Raw genomic sequence first — 22,938 nt, forward strand, 5'->3', positions numbered from 1 at the left:
AACCTTTTCCCATGCCTTGACATACGTCATTGACAGACACGTACCGAAAAGAACTCACCACAAAGTTTCTCACCCTCACTGGCAGACGAGAGAACTACGTAGGTTGAAGTCAATCAAGAGAGCCGCATTGAGAAGATTTACGAAGTATCGCACGCTTTCTCTGATGTTTCATGTTTCCAGCCATTGCATTTCTTGTAAAAAGCATACATGATTCGATGCGCATTGAGGTCCCCAACAACTGTGCAAAATTTGAGCAAATTTGGTTATGATCTAGATTTGCGGGAGAATTTTAAATTTTGTTTGGGCAAATGTATGGAAAATGTCACGAAACTTTTCATTTACTTGTCAAAAAATCTCGGATTAAAAAATTAAATTGGGAATACTATGCAGAACAGCATTGTCGAAAACTGAAAATTGATTCGACTTCTGTTTAAAAAATTATTAAACTTTTACTTTAATCAAATGCTTCACTCGGTCTTGGTTGTTCTTGATAGAATCATAGAGGTACCTCTAAGACAGGAGGGTCCCGAATAAATGTGTTCAACTTTTTAGCTCAGCTCTGGTACTACACACTTAAATTTTTTCACCGAGATTCCAACAGCCGAGTAGTTCGATTAACGTACACCATTCCAGTCAAAATTCTAGTACTATACTCTGTTTGTTTTGATTCGCTATGAAAGTTTGACAGATAAAATTAGGGGTTCGTGGATTTTCCTATGTTTCGAGGGGTGCATCAATTAGCTTTGGACCGAACAGAGTCCCAGAGCTGAACCAAAAAGTTGAGCACGTTTCTTCGGAACCTTTCGGTCTTAGAGTTACCTCTATGCTGCGGATGACTGAACCACTAACATCATCAACACTAGACCTATAACAGAGTTTATGAGCTATCTTCTTGCATGGATGGCGCTGAGTCCGCTCTCTTCATTTGTTTTAGTTGAAGAGGATTTCAAAGGTAGTTGGTGGCAATTTATTCCCTAATCGATCAGGATACGTTTCCGTTTCTACACACCCGCAAGGAATCAGTTATTAAAAAAGGACATCTAGTCAGAATCTTGTGAAACGAATTTGCTTAACCAAAAAGGGTGTCCCAGAAAGTATTAGCACAGTTTAAAACACAGGAATAAAACAACGTTATGTCATTGAACTCTAATTTTGATTTCATTAATAGGTTCTCTAATCTCTTTCAACTGGATGAAAATAATTCGATGAATGATTAAAGGTTCAGTCTTTTTCAATTTCTTCGATTGAATTCTCTGCCTCAAGATGGTTCCTTGTAGAGTCCACAAATGGCCGCCACGTAGGCTATACATGCACTTCCACTTCGAGTTTTCAATTCCACAAATCTCGGAAATCGGTGCTCCATTTCACCTGAAATTGCTACTTCATGTAAACTGCAGTGCAGCGAACGTGGAGCAACAATTTTAATGTTGCACGAATGGTAGAAGCTGATATTTGTGCACTTAAAATTTTGAAGTGGTTCCACGAATAAGGATGTCACATCGATTCACCTTAAAGTGTTTCCGTAGATATCCCTTCTAGAGGGCCCAAAAAGTATCGATTGACCGAGCCTCCGCTCAATTCGGAGGATTCATCTCTTTTTGCACGTATTGCTCTTTGTTTGCTTTGTACCAAGCTACCGTGTCTTTCGAGTAGTGCTTTGAGACCAAATCGGACCAAATGAGTACTGGGCCATCATGTTGATGGATCATGGGTCGCAGACGCCGATTCAAACACTCCCAAGGCCTTCTTACCAAATTTTTCGGTAATAATTGACTTACCGGCATCGTCCACTTCCTAACCATCACGGACTGTGAAGTATTGGTCTCCTGGAAGCGTCCTGTAGTCAAATTCGACATATCAGGCATAACATTTGATAACGGCACAAAAGCATTTGTAAACAAATTTTCTAAGGCCCTTTACACGCGAACCAAAGTACGTCCATGCAAACCAACAATATCATCGGATAGGGGCAACTATCTCCTTTCCGAAAGTGGTATTGGTTTGCGTGGGCGTACTTTGGTTCGCGTGCAAAGGGCCTTAGAAAGTTTGTTTACAAATGCTTTTGTGCCGTTATCAAATGTTATGCCTGATATGTTTCATCGTCCATAATAACACACGCCAATTTTCCACACAGCAGGCTATCATATATGTAGCTTCCGACTCCGTTTTGGCTTCTTCTGGTTCTTGAACGTTTTCAATCTCGAACAGAGGCACTTTTCTTACTGACGAAATCTTGATGATCTTCTGGTCCAGTTTTCAGTCCACCAGTCCCGGTTTATGGCCAGATTTCAATGTATCCTTGAAGGTAACTTCAACACTAAACTTCCAGATGGCGGTTTGGACTGCTCCGATACTTACTTCCTCTATTTTCGCCAACTTCCTTACTGTTAGGTTGGGCACCATTTGGTGAGAAAGCAGTCACGCTTACCACTACACCACCGCGGCGGCACTGAGTCAATTGAATACAGTCGCTGAGTTATAGGAGTTGGCCATGCACTCCGAAAATGAAAAAAATAAACACAACCACAAATGTCATTATATTTTCAGGGTTGTCAAACTCATGGGATATTTGCACGCCTTGATTGCCACACTTGGGCCTACTTTGGTACGCTCGACATTTCGATTGGCACAGTTTTCGGCACATATTAAAGTGAATATCCCTTGGTCCACGGTATGCGTGATCATGTTTGCACCATCGTTCAAATAAGGTTCCCGTTTAACCTGTGCATACAATACCTTGGTTTTCTTTGAATGCATGTAACCTATAGCTCATACCGTAGTAGGCTGTGTATAAAAGAAAATGATTTACTTAGTTTGACAGTTGCACCATGACGAAGTGGCAGCGTATTCGTGGTTTGTCCCAAGTGCAAATGTCGCAAAAAAGACATTTCAATCGCCGTGGGAGTGTCCCGGTGGACCGTCAAAAGGGTTTTAGACCGAGAAAAGAAAGGACAACTATCCGCGAAGGTGGCCACAGGTCGTCCGAGATCAGCTCGGATTCCGAGGGTTATCGCTGCTATCAAAAGGAAGATTCGGATGAATCCAGTGCGTTCAATAAGGAAAATGGCGAAGGAACACGGGATCAGTGACTTTACGGCACGGAAGATCGTAAAGGAAGATTGCGGGGCGAAATCGAGGGCACGGAAAAAAAAACTCACATGATTACCAACCGCATCCGGGAGCTACGAGTCGAACGATGCAAGAAAATCTTGAACTTCCTTAAGCGAAAAAAATCCGGTAATCCTGTTCACCGACGAGAGCATGTTTACCGTCGATCCCGTATCAAATTCCAGAACCAACCGGTAAATTAGTTCTCTTCCGGTAAAAGACGTGGCCGACGAGCACAAGAACGTGTATCTAACCAAGCATCCTGCTAGCGGTATGGTGTTTGGATTGGTGGATTCCGATGGCAAAAAAAATGGACACGGTATTCATTCCAGAAGGCGACAAGGTCAACACGGAGGTCTACAGTTCGGGATTTTGAGTAAGTATGTTCTTCCGTGGATCAAAGAACAGTACGGTCCGAAGCCAAATGTTGTATTTCAACAAGATGGGGCTCCGTGCCACACCTCGAACCGCACTCAGAAGTGGTTGCAGGAACATCTTCCGTTCTGGGTGAAGGATATGTGGCCGCCATCCAGCCCCGATCTTAATCCGCTGGATTACTCAATATGGCGCGTCATGAAGGCGAAGGCCTGTTCTAAACGCCACCCGAGTACAGCAAGCCTCAGACAAACATTGACCCATACCTGGAGATAAATGGATCCAGACTACATTATAAGAACCTGCCGTGCATTCCGGAAGCGTGTGGAGGCCGTAATTGCAGCAAGTCGAAACTCGATCGATGATTAACATAGTTTAAGACTCTGAGAAACATCACCCCTTTGAATAAATAAAAAAAAAAACTCGAAAACGAAATTTTTGAGATTTGTTTTTAATTTTAACATTGCTCAATTGTGCAAACATTATCACGCATACGGTAAACTTAATGTTTTTGTCATTTGGTGGAAATTAAAACATCAGCTTTGTTCAAACATTTCAAATGGAATATCTCATGTTTGAAAGATTTAAGCCCTGAACCTAAAAAAAATCATCACCCTCCTCGCTTCAACACTGCCGCACCAGCTAAATCTTGGCATTAATTTCCATCATAACCAATACATTTCGGGCTCCTATTTTCCTATCCCCCCTCCCCCCACACACACACACACACTCAAGAGTGAGTGTCGTTGGTCGGAAAAGTGATCCTTTAACTTGTGGTTTAAATTTTCACTGACACCATCTATTCGTCCTCAGTCTCGAAGAAGCACAGCGTAGAAGAACTTTCAAGTGCACGTCAGTTCAGTTTCCCGCACAGAACTATATAAAAGGGATAAAAACATCAGCCAGGCCAGACCAAAGTTCTTCACGATTTGGCACTCATCATTGCTTACAAAGAAAGAAAAAAACATCTTTCGTCTTCAGTTACCCGATATAGTAGTATACGGGATCGGAACGGGCGCACAATGCATAGGAGCAAAAAAATAAATGGAATGATGATTTCTTTATGCTTTGAGCAACACTTCCGCTTCTAGGATCTGTCGGCGGTGTGATGGCGACGGAGATGGCCAGTTGTTTTCTTCATCATTTCTCCTCTCGGACCGATGTTAAAACTATCTCATTTCGCCCGAGCAGCTTTCAAGTGGTCCTAGCCTACACTCTGATGCAGCGGATCCAGCAGCAGTTTAAGAAGCATCTTGCGAAGCGACGGGAAAGGAAAGGACGGAAGTAGGTATTAGAGATCTCTGGTTCTACTGTTGAGTAAGATGGATGATGAGAGGATTGTGATCTCCGATGCAGCTGAGCAGCAACAACAACAACAATAGCATCAAGAAGAGGCTTATTAGAACTCTACCGGAAGAATATCCGCGAGATGTATTGCTATATTTATCCCGGACGTTGCATTGAATGATGATTTCCTTTGAAAGTTGACGGGCTTTAATTCATGGTAAGATGACATATAACAACAAACTCACCAAAAAGTTCAAATTGATGGGCTGCCTGTGTCATAAGCTATCCGCCATCTATAATTTTAATTGGCTGTTTTTCTGCTTACTCGGAGATATGATTGTCCTGTTTTTATTTTATCTATGAACACATGGCAGCTGGCCAGTTGCCAAGTTTAATGGGAAAAGTTTACGAGGACATATTTCATATACCACACTCAAGCTTCCCATCCATACACGCATGCACATAGTACTGCAATGCATACTGAAAAAGCACGAAGCTCGATTATGAAAATTTAGGCTCTTTTCCCGCCAAGTGCATTTTAACGTTAACCTAGATGCAACAACAAGGATGTTTTCCTCAAGCGCAGTGAACAATAACGGCTTGCTGTATGTAACGACCCCGACACCCGGTTGCTTAGCTGCACCAAAGAAGAATACTGCACGGTGAGCACGTGTTTACAAACAAACCTGCGCGTATCAGACGGATGAGAGAAAGCATCGCTGCAAAGAAAATATGACCCCCAATGGAGCTAATAGCTATTAGACTGGCCAAAAAAATAATTCTACGGAGTACACCTCAGAAGTGTGCCTTCAGGTGAGAAAACTACTCTCTGAATGTTTCAGCTTGTTCGGTTGTAACACGAGATGGCGCTTTTGATTAAAAGTTTATATAAGCTTTGAAAGTGCCAGCCGCGTTACAACCAATTGAACTGAAATTTTCAGAAAGTGTAGTTATTGGGGTGTATAGGGTGCCTCCCCCTCAAGATTTTTTTTGTATGATTCCAATATCGACAATTAAAATTAAATTAATCTTCAAAAAGTTCTGCAGGGGACCTGGTCATCTCCCATTAGCTACGCCAATGACTATAGGCACAATCCCGGAGGGGGGTTGCCTCGTAGATAAATCATACCATATAAATGTGGGCCAGTCTAATAACTATACCAACAAATGGTTAGTCGGTAGAAATTGATTTTTATCAGCTAATGTGCGCGACCATTGGTGAATCAACTCAATCTCTCCCTCAACAAGGTACCAATGGTGGTTATTGGTTTGTTGTTGTTTACCCGAGTGATGCAAAAACGTGATGGTATTGAGTGGCTTGTTGTGAACCAATTGTTTATTTAGATTAGTCACATGGAAAATTACAGTTGACGCTAAAACAAAAACACATCGCTTCTAGAAGAATAATTCTACAAATGTGGGACCGCGCGTCTCCATGAATCCAGGTTTGAACAACGGAGGTGAATGGTCTTTATCGTATGTAGCCAATTTTCCTAATTGTGTTCAACCTCTGTATCTTTGGAGACAAATACACGATCGCAACCCAAAACAAAAAGACTGGTCTTCAATTATTTGATCCATTTGAGGTGATTGATTAATTGGACCTTGAGGGAAATAAAATTTTAATTACTAGCCGGTCCTGCGTGTGTAATTAAAGTGAAATTCACTAACTGCTGCTGTTTCTGTTGTTGCTGTTTCTACTGCTGCTGGTGGTCCGTCACCTCCAAAATTCGTTTACAAGAAAGCATTCAACGAGTTAGTTAAATGATCTTTATTTCTTGTGTTTGTGTGGTTTACATGTATGAATTTTTCAAGTGACACAGATGCGTCTTTTCAACTTTAGTAAAGTGAGATTTTAATTATTATTTACAGTTTCTAGTCCTATCAGGCCTATTTTAAAGTATGACCACCTTGGTGGGATTGGTTTGTTTGAAAATTTGAAAAAGGAGGCTACTTATAACTACTATTTACAACTACAACTAACCTACAACTACTATGTACACCTAACCTACTATATACAAATTGCTTATCAAAGCATGTTCTGATAAATTACATTTTTGTGCAAATTTATTCTTAATTTCGATAATTCTTGAATCTATTTTGGCAATGCCTGCCTCTTCATGTAAATTTGTTATTCTAGTGTCGAAAGGACGATCAAGAACCATCCTCAGCACTCTATTCTGAGCGACCTGGATTTTGTTCCTGTGAGTCTGTGCACATGATTCCCACACCGGAGCTGCGTAGAGGATCGCAGGTGCTATGATTTGTTTGTAGACGGCCAGTTTGTTCACCCTTGAGAGGTGGGATCTGCGGCAAATCAGCGGATACAGACATCTAGTCAAGGCAGAACACTTGATTACGGTTTTCTCCACATGCGAGCGGAATAGGAGCTTTTTGTCAAACAACATCCCGAGATAGGTTACAAGATGGAGCCGGTTTCAGTTTGGGCGATTGCCGATGGAGGAACATGATCGCTTGTGTTTTGGAGGCATTGATTTTTATTTTCCACGTGGTGGCATAATCAGCAAAGGCGTTAAGGCATCGTTGAAGTTTGTTCGTTATTTCGCGAGGCATCCTTCCTTTGACGGCTATTGCGGTATCATCTGCGAACAGGAAAAACACGGAACCGTCTCCGAGGGGAGGAATGTCGGAAGTGTAAATGCTGTAAAGCAAGGGGCCCAGCAGACTGCCTTGCGGGACTCCTGCTGGGATGGAAAACGTGTCGGAAAGACAACCATTCAACGATACCTTAAACGACCTTTGCTGAAGGTAGTTGTAGAGTACGAAGTTACGTACGAGTAGTTCGTTATGGAGGAAGCAGCAGATTTCGGACACCACAGTAGTTACGGGTGATTTTAACCAGATGTAATGGGAAGTTGAAGTTACAAAGCTTGTACACAAGTCCGTCATGCCAAACATTGTCAAACGCCTTTTCAACGTCTAACAAGGCCATGGCTGTGGACTTGGATACAGCTTTGTTACTTCGGATGTTATTCATCACCCGCACTAGCTGGTGATTGGTGGAGTGCCCCTTTCTGAAACCAAACTGTTCCGGAAGGAGAATGTTATTTTCCTCGACAAACTTGAGCAAACGATTGAGAATGAGTTTCTCGAACAATTTGCTCAGCGCTGAAAGGAGGCTGATGGGTCTGTAGCTTGAAGACAATGTTGGATCCTTACCGGGTTTGCGGATCGGTATGATTTTTGCTACTTTCCAGATGCTTGGAAAGTAGTGCAGTTCCAAACATCTGTTGAAGATAGCGGTTAGAAGAGACTGCACTTTCATGCTGAGTCTCTTCAAGATCAAGTTGAATATACCGTCAAACCCGGAAGCCTTCATGTTCTTGGTGCATTTCAGCGCTGAGCAAATTTGTTGTACTGTAATCATATCCGCCGGAGGCACGACATAAGGGGAGGCATTTAGGTTTTGAACGCATTGCGCAACCTGATCTTCGAGCGGACTTTGGATATTCGAGCCAAGCAAATGCGATGAAGCGACATGCTCGCCGATCGCATTTGCTTTCTCCTGTGGGGTGATTAAAAGTCGATCGTCATCATTTTCGACTTTGAGAGGTGGAATGGGTTTGGGATGAGTTTTCAGGACCTTGGCTACCTTCCAGAATGGTCTGGAGCGGTCGTCCAGATTCTGGACAACACGCCCGAAACTTTCATTTCGGAGTGAGTCCATTCTGGAAGCAATCTGTCTGTTCAGATCAGCCATTTCACGTTTTTTGCCCAGATCTCCAGTCCTCTGAAACTGGCGTCTACGAACATTTCTCAGGCGAATCAAAAGTTGGGTGTGGGAATCAATGGCAATAAACTTACCCCTCACAGGAACTCGTCGGACGCACGCCTCGTCAGCCACGGTTATGGCTTGGTGGAGTCCCTCCAACGCTCGATCGATGTCCTCCACGGTGTCAAGCGGCGGGTTGTCGATGATGTGCCTGTCTACCACGCGTCCAAACTGGGCCCAGTTTACGCGATGGTAGTCCTTGCGCAGGCTTGAAGCAGGAGCCACGTTGCAGCCCAGCTCAGACACCACCGGTTGGTGGTCGGAGCTGAGTTCGTTCAAGGCTACCGGCTTGGACAAGCCGATATTTGTCAGGAACAGGTCTAGCGTCGATGGGTTGCCCGCCGGTGAGATGAATGTTGGTTCATCCGAAAACCAAACGGAGTACAGCCCTTGCTGTGAGTGGTCGAACAGGAGACGACCGTTCTGGTTCTGCTGGTAGTTCCGCCAGGCCTCATGGCGAGCATTCAGATCTCCTCCAACTACGAAGCGCGAACCGGTACGGGTGATGGTGGACAGGTCCTTCTTGAATTTAGCCGCTAGTCCACTGCTGGCGGCACACTGTCGAGGGCAGTAGACGGCGATGAACTGGACGTATCCAGTCGACGACTCCACCTCCACACCAAGGGCCTCGATGATAGAGGTGCGGATATGGGACAGAGTGTGGTATTTTATTCCTTTCTTGACGACGACCGCAACACCACCCCCCCTGGAGCTGGTGCGATCAAGCCGGATAATATTGTGGTCAGGCAACCAGAAGCTGTCGCCGGACTTTAGATGGGTCTCGGTTAGAAGGCCCACGTCGATGCTGTGCTTGCGGAGGAAGTCGGCAAGCTCAATCTTTTTTGCTCTTACAGAGCAAGCATTCCAGGTGACGATAGTTAGCGGTTTAGACGCCATACTGGATGATGAACTTACCGAGCACTTGGATCTGTTCGGGCTTATTGCGGCACTTACGAAGAGCACCGGACATGTTGACGAAAATTTCCATCAGTTCATCCGCTGAGAACAGATCGGGGTTGTTGTTTTGCGCTGTTGGTTGTCTCCAGAATCCAGGGAGGGATGGAGAGCTTTGACCAGCAGAATCATCGGAAGCTTCTTGAGGGGGGGCGGGTTGCACCCGCAAATTCGCTTGCCTTTGCTGGGGAGCACGAAGAGGCGGAAAATCCTCCGTCCTGAATGCTGGGGTTTTGTCCTTCTTTCGTCCTGGTTGATTGTTGCTTGACGCCAGCTTTCGGATGCGTTTGAAGTCCTCGCTTTTGGAGCACTGTCTGTCAGAACCTTGATGTGCACCACCACAGTTAGCGCATTTTATCGCCACGGCTCCATCCGCAGGGCAGTTGGAAGTGGCGTGTTCTTGAGCGCAGTTGCTGCAGCGTGGCTTGATGTTGCAGTTGCGGGTACCGTGTCCAAAATTGAGGCACCTCTGACACTGCGTTACGTCACGATGACCGCCACGGTATGGCTCCCACCGTACGATGATGGAGTAGATCGATCGGATGGCTTGTAGCGCATTGAGCGTCACCGTCCCTTTCTGGAAGTGCACCAGGAAAAGACAATCCGGGTACGTCTTCACGTTTTCATCTCTCCTTGTCATTCGGAAGACAGCGATTGGGGCTAGCTTGTACCGGTTGATTTCGGCTTCGACCATCTTGGGGTCGAAGTTTGGTAGACCCCTGATGACGACCTTGAAGGGCTTCTCACCGGGGATGTCGTGCGTGAAGAATTCCGCCTTGGTATCCTTCAGATATTTCACGGCCACTTAGTACTCCGCTTTGGTTCGGAGCATCACCTTGGTGCCGATCCTGCCGAGCTTAAACTCAGCTGCAACACCCAGCGATGAAAGATCGCCAATCAGCGTGTTGAGTGGGACTTGCTTCACCTCCAGTGGAGGAAGCTTCATTTTTGCTGCATTCGGGCTGGCAGCAGTTTCGTTGTCGACGGCGTCGCCGAAATCACCAATGACGCTGACGTTCGTCGCGGTGGCATCGTCCCGTCCACTCGGTGCGAGTCAGTCAGTGTGAGTCAGTCGATGGTGCATCGGACTGGCCTTGATTTTTCTTCCTCTTCTTAGACCGTTTCACCGTGGCTGAGGTGGGATTCCCTACATCTGTGGGAAGAGTAGCGTACCTATTCGAAATAGGTACACTCAAGCTACCCTCACCGCTGTTCTTCTTCTCCGTTTTCTCTCGGAGTGTGGCATACGGAATGCACATGTAGCCAAATCCCACCTAGTAACAAACATGCAGTCATACAACCGGCACCATGCCGCGTCAAACTAATTAATACCATGTCTTCGAAATGCTTATGCAACAAATGTAAATGAGTGCATAGAGCAGTTCGAAGACCCACAGCAGTTTTCAATAAATTACGACAGGGCACAAAAGGTGTCCTACTCATATTACATTTCCAGAACAACGCACTCGAAGTGTCGTTGTCAAGCGCACTCGGTGCTAATAGCCTTCTCCGTAGTTTCTCTCTTTCTCTTTACTCGCTCTCCCTTTACATCGATCACTGATTGGTGATCGAGTAAATAACATATACATAATTGACTCCAAGTTCCTCCAGTAGGAATTTGTAACGCTAAAAATGAAGCAATAAACAAACACTTCTATTTCAGAACTCAAGTGATCAAGAGTGTCTCGTCATTCTATGAAGATATCACAATCATGCCAGAAAGAACGTTTCAGGAGCCTGCTCCGGGAGCGGTGTCTTCCCATCACACGAAGCGACCGACACTACTGACGACGCGATTAAACCAACAATCAATACGAAACTAACGATTTTAAATTGGCTCACCACTTTAGTAGCCTATTGGTCCCAAGCAAACGATTAACGTACCCTATTCTAGTTGAAATTCTATTACTACACTATGTTTGTTTTGATTCGCTATGAAAGTTTGACAGATAACATCAGGGGTGTGTGGATTCATGCAGAACATGCAGGGGTGAGTGAAATAGCTTGGGACTGCTTGGGACCGTTGTTCTGGTACTGAGTGAGCCAAAAATAATAATGATTTTCTTCGGGACCCAGTGGTCTTAGAGTTACCTCTATGATAACACCCTAAGCTTTTAATTGGAGGCCCGAAAAAAAACAACAAAAATATAATAAAAACAATGTAACAATAAGACGAAAATTATAGTTTTAACAATGATTTATATTGCTTACGTCTACAATAAATTTACCTTGATTTATGTTGTACAAAACAGCAAATTTCATGGTAAATGGAAAATTTACAATAAAAAAGGGGGGTTGTTAAGTATCTTAACAATGAAATTTTCGTGATTTCCCCATATATTTTTTTTTCAATAACATTATATATTATTGTTATTTTACTGTTGGTTGGCGAATTTATTGATTAAAAAAATAACAGTGTACTTTAGAGTGTATGTGTTGGCTTGACAGATCTACTTTATCGACTTTCGACTTTCGCTAAATCGAAAAAATAAAACATCGCCCCGGGAAGGGAAGGGGGTGGTATATGTCTGTTACGGGTGAGTCCTTTTTTTACTGGTTATGGATTGAGATTCGATCCAGAACTTGTGAGAAATGGAGGCCAACTCCCCTGCACTCGATCTCTCTAGGTCACGTCTCCTTGGTGGTTGAGCGTCGTTGATAAGTTAATGCATTCAACTGGAGAGAATCGCCCATGAAATATGCTTCCACCTGAGAGTTATTTCCAGACATCTGGATTTTTTTATTATTATTGTATGATTATTGACTGCACGGAAAAGGTCTTCATTAAGCGGGATTTAGATGAGGCAGGAGAGTTGAGTTCAACTCAAACCGATCTGGTCGTAGCCGTTCAATTGACTTGGCAACGAATAGAGCCAAACGAACTGTCAAAGCAAGAGCCATACGAGCAGCGCCTATCTTGATTACATTGGCAGTGTTGCCTCTCATAGTCTGCATGCTTCAATCAGATTTATTTTTATTGTTCGTGAAGTAACCCACAATGAAAACACACCAATATATAATGTAACAACAATTTTTATTGTTATAGAGTTGTTAATTATTGTTCGTGATCGAATCATGTTAACAATAAAATAAATGAAAAATACAATAATAATCATTGTAACAACATTTTATTTGATACATTCATTGTACAGCTAGGTAGCAGTTTTGCCGTTTTCGGAAGGGTACAACATTATAACAATCATTTTTATTGTCGACAATAAATGTTAATGTTAGAGCATTGTTTCCACTGAAAATTTCACTGTAATTTTTTTTTCGGGGGGTGAGGCCCCAGGTTTCATAACAAAATGTTATTTTGGAACACCCTAATGAATATTCCAAACGACCCCATTACGCATCAACGAAACACGGCGCCCATGTCGATAGGTGCCCCGTGTTTCGTTAAATAAAAAAAAAACATTTCGTTAAAAGTAGAACTGTCAAACATCTTCACGAGGTGTTGTTTTGATTCCGCACGTTGTCGCCGGTGTTCAGTTTTCCAATCGTTTTTGTACTTAAAAAATCCGTATTTTTTTATTAATAAATCAGTGCAAACAAAAAGAAAGTATCCGCATACGATGGGTAAATCGAAAGCGCACCGAATAAAGGGTCTATCCGGTCCTAAAGTGCCACTCGGCGATCAAATCAACGAGGGCCGGGTTTCGAAAAAACCGAAAGCAAACAAGGTGCGTCTGCGGGCGGAGGAAGAGGAGTTCGTCGATTCCCGAACGACGAAGAAGATCCTTCATCAAGCCCGTAAACAGCAAGCCGAATTGAATCTGCTGGATGATTCGTTCGGGCCATCGCTCGCCGAGTCGGCAGCCGCTGCTGCAGGCAGTACGAGAAGACATCGCCTCGGAGATCATGCTTCGTCCGATGAATCGGACGAGGAATACCGGGAGGAAGCGGATGTGGATGCGCAGGATTTTTTCGACGATATCAAGATCAATGCGGAGGACGAGCGGGCGCTGAACATGTTTCAAAATAAGTGAGTATGGTAGGTTGTGGATGATTTATGATGTGAAAATTCATTGGATTGGTTTTAGGGATGGAGTGAAAACCCGAACGTTGGCCGAAATGATTATGGATAAAATAACGGAGAAGCAAACCGAAATTCAGACGCAATTTTCCGATACCGGTTCCCTGAAGATGGAGGAGGTTGATCCCCGTGTACGTGAGATGTACGAGGGTGTTCGGGACGTTTTAAAACGCTACAGAAGTGGACGCTTTCCAAAGGCATTTAAAATCGTTCCGAAGTTGAGAAATTGGGAGCAGATTCTATACATTACGGAACCGCACAATTGGAGTGCTGCAGCGATGTTTCAAGCCACCAGGATATTCTCGTCCGGACTGACGCAGTACATGGCACAAAGATTCTACAATCTCGTCCTGCTGCCACGAATCCGGGACGATCTGGCCGAGTATCACAAACTGAACTTCTACCTTTACCGAGCACTGAAGAAGGCTCTGTTCAAGCCGGCTGCGTTTATGAAGGGCATCGTTCTACCGCTGTTGGAATCAGGTGATTGCACCTTGAGAGAGGCAATTATTTTCGGCAGCATCATCAGTTCTACAACCATCCCGGTCCTACACACATCGGCATGTCTATTGAAGATTTGCGAAATGGAATACTCCGGCGCGAATTCGATCTTCATCAGAATTATTCTGGATAAACGATACGCCCTACCATACCGAGTGGTGGACGCCGCAGTGTTCCATTTCCTGAACTTTGAACAGGACAAACGAGAGCTGCCAACGTTGTGGCACAGTGCGTTGCTTACCTTCGCGCAGCGATATAAAAATGACATCTCTTCCGAGCAGAGGGATGCCCTGCTGCAGCTGTTGAAGTAAGATTGGATTGGTGTTTCTTTCTTACCAAATTGCGATAGCGGATTTTTGTATTTTGCAGGAAAAAGTCGCACTACAAGATCACACCGGAAATCCGTCGGGAACTGATGGTAGCCAGGTGCCGGGACGTGGAAACCGGTGAAAGTCTCGCCCACGAAGCTGACATGGAGTACAAAGAGGACATGGACTTCACTCCGATGGATGCGGATGTGGAAGCCGGACCTGCTGGGCCGAGTAGTAGCGGGGCAAAGGGTAAAACTTCCGCAGCTGATGAAGACATGGAAAGTGATGACGAGGACGATGAGGGAGATGATGATGAACTTTAGATTCTAGATTAAATGAAACGCATATTATTATGTTTTGTTCAATACAATACGTTTCTTTATTGCTACATATTGTATTTATGCAAATACATCTGAGCTATGGATATAAAATCTATAATTTGTGTTAGCCTTTTGTTCAATTTCCCTCTGTCATTGTTTTCTTTACTTTTTCTTTTTCGAAGAGATAGGTCATAGTGAGGTAAATGCATTTAGATTGACAAGCAATTTTTATGGAAAACAACACTTTTTGTCCTATAATTTACTGCCGCTTAACGATTTCTTTTATGTGATGTATGTATGCGATTTAGAAAGACACTTCCTAGGGAACTAAATCCGTTAACGATAGATCAACCAAAATTACAGCACTTTGTGAACGAACTAGATTTCCAAACGCTTACTTTCTGTTTAACTACATCTAGCAGACTTTATAAGTAGTGTGTGATTTGTTTTATACACAGTTAGATGCTTGTTATGTTTTCGGGGTGAATTAGGAGTTGTTTGTGTTCAGTTGGATCTTTGCCTGTTCTTACATTCATTAACCTCATTGTAGGGAATGCGTCGGTTACACACCTAATACTTTCAACACAATCGATTTTCCTTTCCTTCCACTTAACAACAATAGTGCGGTTATTATTTAGTTTCGTAGCATTTTCTCTTCTTCTATGTCCACGGGATTATCACGAGATTCACGGACGAAATAGATTTGCTCTTATCAATATACGCTAGAAAATAAGTAAACAAGGGGTAAAATTTTCTTTCAGGCGTCACTTTTGGGAAGGTTTAAATGAGTTCACCAGAAAATAATGGTAGGTAAATGAAATATAATGCAGCAAATGATTAACCAAGCGTGGGATGAACAGGTGAAAAAATCAGTTTTCCTATATGTATCAGTATAGATAAGCAATTACCATGCAATATTTGTATAACTTGATTCGATTATCAGATGCCAATAGCTTGTTTTTATTATTATAGTCCCACGGGAATGAGATTTGAACTCCTGACCTTTAGCGTGGAAAACATGAATGCTAGCCACTATGCCAGGCCATCCCCAAGGCAACAGAGTTCATGTTAGTCACGCGACTCGCAGAATGCATACGGATGGGATAGGTTCCGGTAAAGTGAAGTGACAGCTATTTCACATATTTATATGCTACCATTGCATCAATTTGTACAATTAGAAGCCGAAAAGTGTGCTCGAAGAATTACAAGCTCAATGAAACTCTTTGAAGGAGACCTTAGAGGACATCTTAGGACAGGGACAAGAACTTTTTAAACGCTCATTCAACAAGTGAAGCGCCGGAGGAAGAAAGCAAGGAGGAGACCCCACCAGCAGTGTTATGCTTGGCATGTAACAGTGCCAACCACAAGGTCAAAGACTGTGGAGTTTTCAAGAAGTGGAATCCTGAGAGCCGTTGGAAGATTGTGCAGGACCACCATCTGTGTCGAACGTGTCTTGGAAAACATGGACGGCCTCCACTCGCTGTGGAGTCGAAGGTTGTGAGCTACGACATCATCAGCTGCTCCACTCGGAGTCGCAGAGACAACAGCCTCCGTCTACAGATGAGTGAACGCACATCATGCTACCGAGGAGTCGAAGTTCTTTTGGATCCTGCCAGTAAAGCTGTTCTGGAACGAAAAATCAGTAGAAACATTTGCGTTCCTCGACGACGGATCATCGATGACTTTGGTCGAGCAGTCCGTCATAGACCGTTTGGGAATTGACGATTGCGAGCCTGGCCTGGACCAGCAATGTGACTAGGCAGGAACCGAACTCTCAGCGTGTTTATCTAGCTGTTTCAGGTTCTAGTAAAAGCGATCGGTTTTCCTTGAACGATACGAGAACGGTCGCCAGTCTGAACCTTCTGAAGCAGACGTTGAAGTAGGCGGAGTTGGCACGACAGTATGCACACCTACGGAACTTACCTATCACCACCTACGATGCGGTATCACCCGGCATATTAATCGGCTCAAATAACGCTGGTTTGATTGCGACGCTGAAGCTGCGGGAGGGTCAACCTCTGGCCGCTAAGACGCGACTGCAGCGACCCGAAAGAGGACGGAGAATTTCACCTTCCATGTTTGCGAGGGCCAAGAGGAGACAACCGATCGAGAGTTGCACGATCTCGTCGAGCGACACTTCGCGATCGCAAGCGTAGAAGTTTCAGTAGACAAGTTTTGGAGGAAACCACAAAACGGACTACGAAGGGGTTTAAGACAGGAGTGCTGTGGCGACACGACCTGTTAGAATTTTCAAATAGTTTACCGATGGCAATGCGCCGCTGGGAATGCTTCGAGCGAAGAATGAGTAAAGTAAAAGAGTAGGTACTTAGAAAGCGGTTATATTCACGAACTAACACCGGAGGAAATAAAGTCGACCGATCCTGTCAAGGTTTGGTATCTACCACTGGGAGCGGTAAGAAACCCAAAGAAACCGGGGAAAATCAGGCTTGTCTGGGATGCTGCGGCGAAGGTACGAGGATGGTCATTGAACGCTATGCTGGTTCCCCTTCCGGCAGTACTCTGTGGTTTTCGGGAGCGGTCAACGGAGATTTAAGGCAAATGTTTCATCAGTACAAGATTCGGCGACAAGATTTCCGTAGTCAGAGGTTCCTCTTCCGCGAGCATCCGAAGTTTCGGTGCTTCATACCCAGGAAGCGAAGGCAATTTTGAAGAAGCACTACGTGGACGACTATTTGGATAGCTTCGACACGGAAGAGGAAGCAATCAAGGTTGCGCTGGAGGTAAAAAAGGTGCACGCCCGTGGAGGATTCGAGATACGGAATTGGCACTCGAACTCGTCTATACTTCTGGAACGGGTTGGGGAACCAAAACAGCAGCAATCGGAAACGATATCCATCGACAAAGAGAATCAGGCAGAGCGAGTTCTTGGACTTCTTTGGTTACCGGAACGTTCGACGTTCAACTAGACGACATTGCTTCAACGAAGCGAAATATATTACGATGTGTCATGAGTCTCTTCGATTCTTAAGACATGTTGTCACACATTACGATTCAAGGACGGATGGTTATCCAAGACACCTGGCACAGCCAAACTAAGTGGGCCGAGGAAGTGACTGAAGCGATTCAAACTCGCTGGTGTAGGTGGAGCGCGCTGTTTAAAAGGATAGGTCAAATCAGACTTCCTAGACCCTACTTTCCAGGATTCGCTGCCGCTGATGTAGGTTCTGTGGAGTTACACGTCTTTACGGATGCGAATGAGGAAGCGTACGCAACCGCCGTTTACTTCCGGGCTGTTATAAAAGGTATAGTGCACTGCACATTAGTGATGGCTAAAGCAAAGGTGGCACCGCTGAAGGCCGTATCGGTAGCTCGTCTGGAGCTTATGGGAGCGCTACTGCGAGCAAGACTAGCAAAGGCAGTGGGAGAGTATCACACGTTCCCTATCCTTCGTCGCATCTTCTGGACGGACTCTGAGGTAACGTTGGCCTGGATTCAGTCGCAACATCACCGGCAATTCGTGGCCTTCCGAGCGGGAGAGATCCTGAACAGGACAAAAGCAGCTACACAACAAAATGTGGCTGACGAAGCCACTAAGTGGGGTAGAGGTCCCAGCACCGACGTCCAGTCCCGTTGGATCCGAGGCCCAGATTTCTTGTATCTCCCAGAGTCGGAATGGCCGAAGAGGACGTCTACGAAACGGCTTGAGACCGACGAAGAGTTGCGGCCCTGCTTAGTACATCACAAACAAGCCGTTGAGGACGTCATCAGCTGGGAGAACTTCTCCAAATGGGAGCGCTTGCTGAGAGCGATCGCTTATGCTCACCGTTTCGTAGCAAATTTCCGCCGTCGATCCAAGAAGCAGTCGACATTCTCCGGTTGCCTGACGAAGGAAGAACTACAACGAGCGGAGACCAGTCTCTGGCACATAACGCAGGCGACATCGTATCCGGTTGAAATAGCTGTGCTGAAGCTGGGACAGGTGAATCCGGAGAAGGACATGGAAAAAACAAGCCCGATTTACAAGTTGTCTCCTTTCTTGGACGATCTGGGTATTATGCGGGTTGATAGTCGCATCGGAGCAATCCCTTACGTCACGCACGATTTCAAGTTCCCTATTATGCTACCACGCAACCATCCGTTGACCACGCTACTTGTCGATTGGTATCACCGCAAGTATCTGCACGCCAATCAGGAGACCGTGCCCAATGAAGTTCGTCAGCGTTTTCATGTTTCCAGTCTGCTTGCAGTAGCTCGTCGTGTAGCGAAAGATTGTCAAGCGTGAAAAATCACCAAAGCGGTGCCAACTACACCAATGATGGCACCACTACCAGCTGGTCGGCTTGCGGCCACAGCTAGGGCCACAGTGCGTCCGTTTTCCTATGTTGGGTTGGATTATTTCGGTCCCATGCAGGTCAGAGTTGGTCGAAGTTGCGTCAAACGGTGGAAGGCCTTATTCACGTGCATGACGGTGAGAGCAATCCACTCGCTATCCACGAAGTCTTGCAAGATAGCCATACGCAGGTTCGTGGCACACCGTGGTTCACCAGTTGAAATCCATTCAAATAGAACCAATTTTCTGGGAGCCAGCCGAAAGCTACGCGAGAAGATTGAAGCCATAGGGAAACAACTACAACAGACGTTCACGAATTCAGCTACTAAGTGGGTATTCAACCCGCCGTCCGCTCCCCATTTTGGTGGTGTTTGGGAGCGCCTCGTAAGATCGGTCAACGTAGCGATGGGATCGTTATGCAGCGACAGAAATCCGGACGATAAAACGTTGCTAACCGTGGTCGCGGACGCGGAAGCGATTGTGAACTCCAGACCTCTCGCGTTCATCCCTCTGAAGAACTCCAATCAGGACGCGCTGACACCGAACCACTTCATCTAGCTGAGTTCCAGTGGAGTAGCACAGCCTCCAAGGGCACTAGCTGAGAAGACGAGCGTAACCCGCAAGAACTGGAACATGGCTAGACAACTCGTAGACCAGTTCTGGAGACGATGGGTAATGGAATATCTACCATCGATCGTCAAACGTAGCTAATGGTTTGGTGAAGCGGAACCGGTGAAGGCGGGTGGACCAGGGGACGCGTCCTATCCGTAATTCCAGGGAAAGACGGTCGAGTACGCCAGGCTATGGTGCAGACTACGGGTGGAGTATTCCGGTATCCAGTTTCAAAGCTGGCAGTGCTGAAGGTGCAAGCTGATGGTAACGTTGAGTCGGTAGCGGAACCGAAAGTACGTTACGGGTCGGGGGGTGTTGCCAACTCTGACAGCACTGCAGATAAGGCCTCTTGCTGTGCCCCCACATCGGAGTCCGCCTGTGTCCGCGATCAGCAAACGTCAACGTGAGCATCAATGTCAAGCGGCCGAATGTCAAAAGAGGAAAATCGGAAGTCATAGCCTCTGCCGAAGAGTGAAGAAAACCCTTATAAACGTGAATTTGCAGTAAAATTGTAGTTGATTAATGTAAAATTTATTCTGGATTGATAATCTCACCCGCGAAGAGATATGGCCGTTTATTTCCGGCGATTAAACCATTAGTTTCGTTACCACTTGTGTTTCTACCGGAGCGATATTGAATTTTGTTGGATTTTATGTAGCAGTACAAGGGTGACGAAATTGTGAGTAGAATTAATTCAATTTATACACTCTTTAATAATAAAATACAATTTAGCAATTAACGGCACAACTGAACCCAGTGCGTTCTCTGTAAGGAGGTCCGAATTCAAAATCCAACACCGCAATATGAAAAAGTAGATGCCAATTGATAGTGGATAACATTGTTATCTTAAAAAAGACGAAAATCCATATGGGACTGATATGCGATTATAGATAAATTTATTATTATTATTATAGTCCATCTGACTTGATAGTCTCAATGAAACACTTAAATCTAAATGTAGTCACTCATTAAAAATTGGCCGACAGCAAACGATGACGAATTGATATCAAAGTCAAATAGGTCAGATACTTCATTGAATTGATGAATCATGGCGACAAAGGAACTGTTTGCAGCATAGTTGGTTGCATGTACTTCTTCATGTAGCAAGGCTCTCGGACGGAGTTTTCGGGCAGGAGCATACAGATTAATTTTGACCAGTAACTCAGGAACATCAAATTCTGCGAGCAAAACTTTAGCATCGAAGACGACCTGCGATATGTTTCGTCGCTTAGCAAGAGTATCCAAAACCAGTAAACGACAGCGGTCGGCATACGGTGGTAAAATCAGCGGGTCACTCCATGGAAGATAGCGCAATGCGTATCTGACGAATTTGCGTTGAACAGCTTCGAATCGTCCACTCCATACTGCTTGCTAGGAATTCCAGACAACACACGCGAATTCCAGTAGTGAGCGAACCAATGAACAGTAAAGGGCTTTAAAAAACAGAGGATCACGAAATTCCTTAGATATCTTGAACATGAATCCAAACTGACGATTAGCTTTGTCGATCGTGGTTGAGAAGTGGCGAGTGTATGTGAGCTTTTCATCCAACATGAAACCGAGGTCTTTAACGTGATCGACACGTTGAACTGCAGTCCCAGCAACGTTATAACACAAACGAAGTGACAGACGGAGTGGCTCGAAAACTTTGGTGACTAACCTGCTATTTCAATTTTTCAGTGTACCACATGGCAACACTACTACTGGATTGTATTAGCATTTTCACCAAATGTATTAGAATGTTTTGGTTCTATCTCTTTCACTCTACTCAAAACTGAAATGCATAAAAAAAATGACAAAATGATACACTCTTTGCACACTGTCAAATAATCATTGTACACAAAATCAACTTTGTTCAAATCAAAACAAAAGAACTAACCCATCTGGTGGATGATGGCACAAGCTTCCAAGAAAATTCTATTACAGTGATCGGCATAGCCTCGAACGACTAGATAAATCTTCAAGTCATCGGCAAAAAACAATTTACCTCCACGTAGTAGAATAAACGTTACATCGTTCACAAATAAAGAGAAGAGCAGTGGTTCCAAAGTGCTACCCTGTGGAACTCCTGATCTGTTCGAGAAACAGTACGATGAGTAGTTTCCAATGCATACAGTAACTTCACGTTGCCAGCCAGCTACCGAAGGAAACAGAACATCCAATTTTTTCAAGCTTTAATGCAGAACGTCGTGCACAACTCTATCAAACGCAGCTTTGAGATCAGTGTAGATGGCATCCACTTGAAGTTTCTTGCATACATTTTCCATACAGAACGACGTAAAGCTGACGAGAATAGTTTCCACGGAGCGGCCAGGAAAGAAACCATGTTGACATGTACTTATGTAATGCTTGCAGGAAGCAAACAATCTCTCATTTATCAGCGACTCAAACAACTTATAGCGAATTCGTTTATTATCGGGGTTAGAACCAGTTCCAACCCAGTGCGAAACCGAACTTTTTGTCAGTGCGAACCTCAACTTGAGCTAGGTTTTAAAAACAAACGAGCAAACTGACGTTTGTCAGAAAACAAGCAGACCCAATCTTGATACCCGATCCAGGTTGGAACTGAATAATAAACGAATTCGCTATTAGATTCAACCCAAGCGAGGTAATCCCACGGTAGTTTTCCACATTGCGTTTGTCTCCTTTCTTAAAAACAGGGAACATAGTAGAGCGTTTCCATAGTGCGGGAAATTTCTGTTGACGAAGTGACAGGTTGAAGAGCAAGGACAACGGAGCAACTAAGATATCGGAGCATTTTTCTAGGACAGCAGATGGAATAACACTCGGACCTGGTGAAAATGATGATTTGATTTTACTCATCACAGAGAGAACCATTTGTACATCTACGGCAAAAACATCCATGTTTACGACGTCGGTTGGCACATCACGGACGGCTCGCTCAATTTCTGCTTACGATGGGGAGTCATTCGAGAAGACGCTTAAGGATCTGAACCATTTGGCGAATTTTTTTTTAACTTTTGGTTAAAATTTGACAGATGAAAAGTTATCGATTAACCCTGCTATCCGAGCATGGTTATTCTTGACAGACAAGAAGTTAAATTTTGACGACCATGGCTCGAAAACCGGTCGATTGACAGCACGTGGATTTTCGAACATAAGAAATAACTTTCGAAATGTCACTTTTAACCACGAGTTAAATTTAACTCGGCAAATGGTTCACAGCCTAAGAAGTACCTAGCAAATAGGCTGCATTTGTCCTCAGTTGTCAATGCTACGTCATTGCCAAAAAACATTTTTGACGACAGCCCACTTTTCTTCCTCTTCGTATTCACAATCGACCAGAATCCCTTGGGGTGACATTGCAGATTATGTTGAGTACGAATTAC

At 44.5% G+C, this 22,938-nt stretch overlaps 2 protein-coding genes across 2 annotated transcripts in view; one reads left to right on the forward strand and one right to left on the reverse strand.

Moving 5' to 3' along the window:
• The first annotated feature begins 13,004 nt into the window (after positions 1 to 13,004).
• Positions 13,005 to 14,812, forward strand: bys (Bystin). The gene is made up of 3 exons (XM_065217449.1): positions 13,005 to 13,502; positions 13,561 to 14,361; positions 14,424 to 14,812. Exons 1-3 carry the CDS (start codon positions 13,093 to 13,095, stop codon positions 14,686 to 14,688), a joined length of 1,476 nt encoding a protein of 491 aa, XP_065073521.1. The 5' UTR covers positions 13,005 to 13,092; the 3' UTR covers positions 14,689 to 14,812.
• Positions 14,813 to 15,293: 481 nt separating this feature from the next.
• Positions 15,294 to 22,938, reverse strand: part of Scamp (secretory carrier membrane protein) — a 31,404-nt gene continuing 23,759 nt past the window's right edge. Inside the window, exon 6 of the mRNA XM_065217594.1 lies at positions 15,294 to 15,407. Coding sequence (XP_065073666.1) covers positions 15,398 to 15,407 — 10 coding nt within the window. The 3' untranslated portion in view covers positions 15,294 to 15,397. The remainder of the gene's footprint in view (positions 15,408 to 22,938) is intronic.

The sequence above is a fragment of the Ochlerotatus camptorhynchus genome, unplaced genomic scaffold (genome assembly GCF_037179485.1).
Source record: "Ochlerotatus camptorhynchus isolate MF236.1 unplaced genomic scaffold, CSIRO-AGI_Acam_v1.1 ptg000007l, whole genome shotgun sequence".
Taxonomy (NCBI): domain Eukaryota; kingdom Metazoa; phylum Arthropoda; class Insecta; order Diptera; family Culicidae; genus Ochlerotatus; species Ochlerotatus camptorhynchus.

Excerpts from the sequence above, each read along its gene's own strand:
- bys (XM_065217449.1), top strand. The coding sequence starts at position 13,093 with ATGGGTAAATCGAAAGCGCACCGAATAAAGGGTCTATCCGGTCCTAAA. Across the intron at positions 13,503-13,560 it reads CTGAACATGTTTCAAAATAA|GGATGGAGTGAAAACCCGAA; the intron begins GTGAGTATGGTA and ends GATTGGTTTTAG. Across the intron at positions 14,362-14,423 it reads GCCCTGCTGCAGCTGTTGAA|GAAAAAGTCGCACTACAAGA; the intron begins GTAAGATTGGAT and ends TGTATTTTGCAG.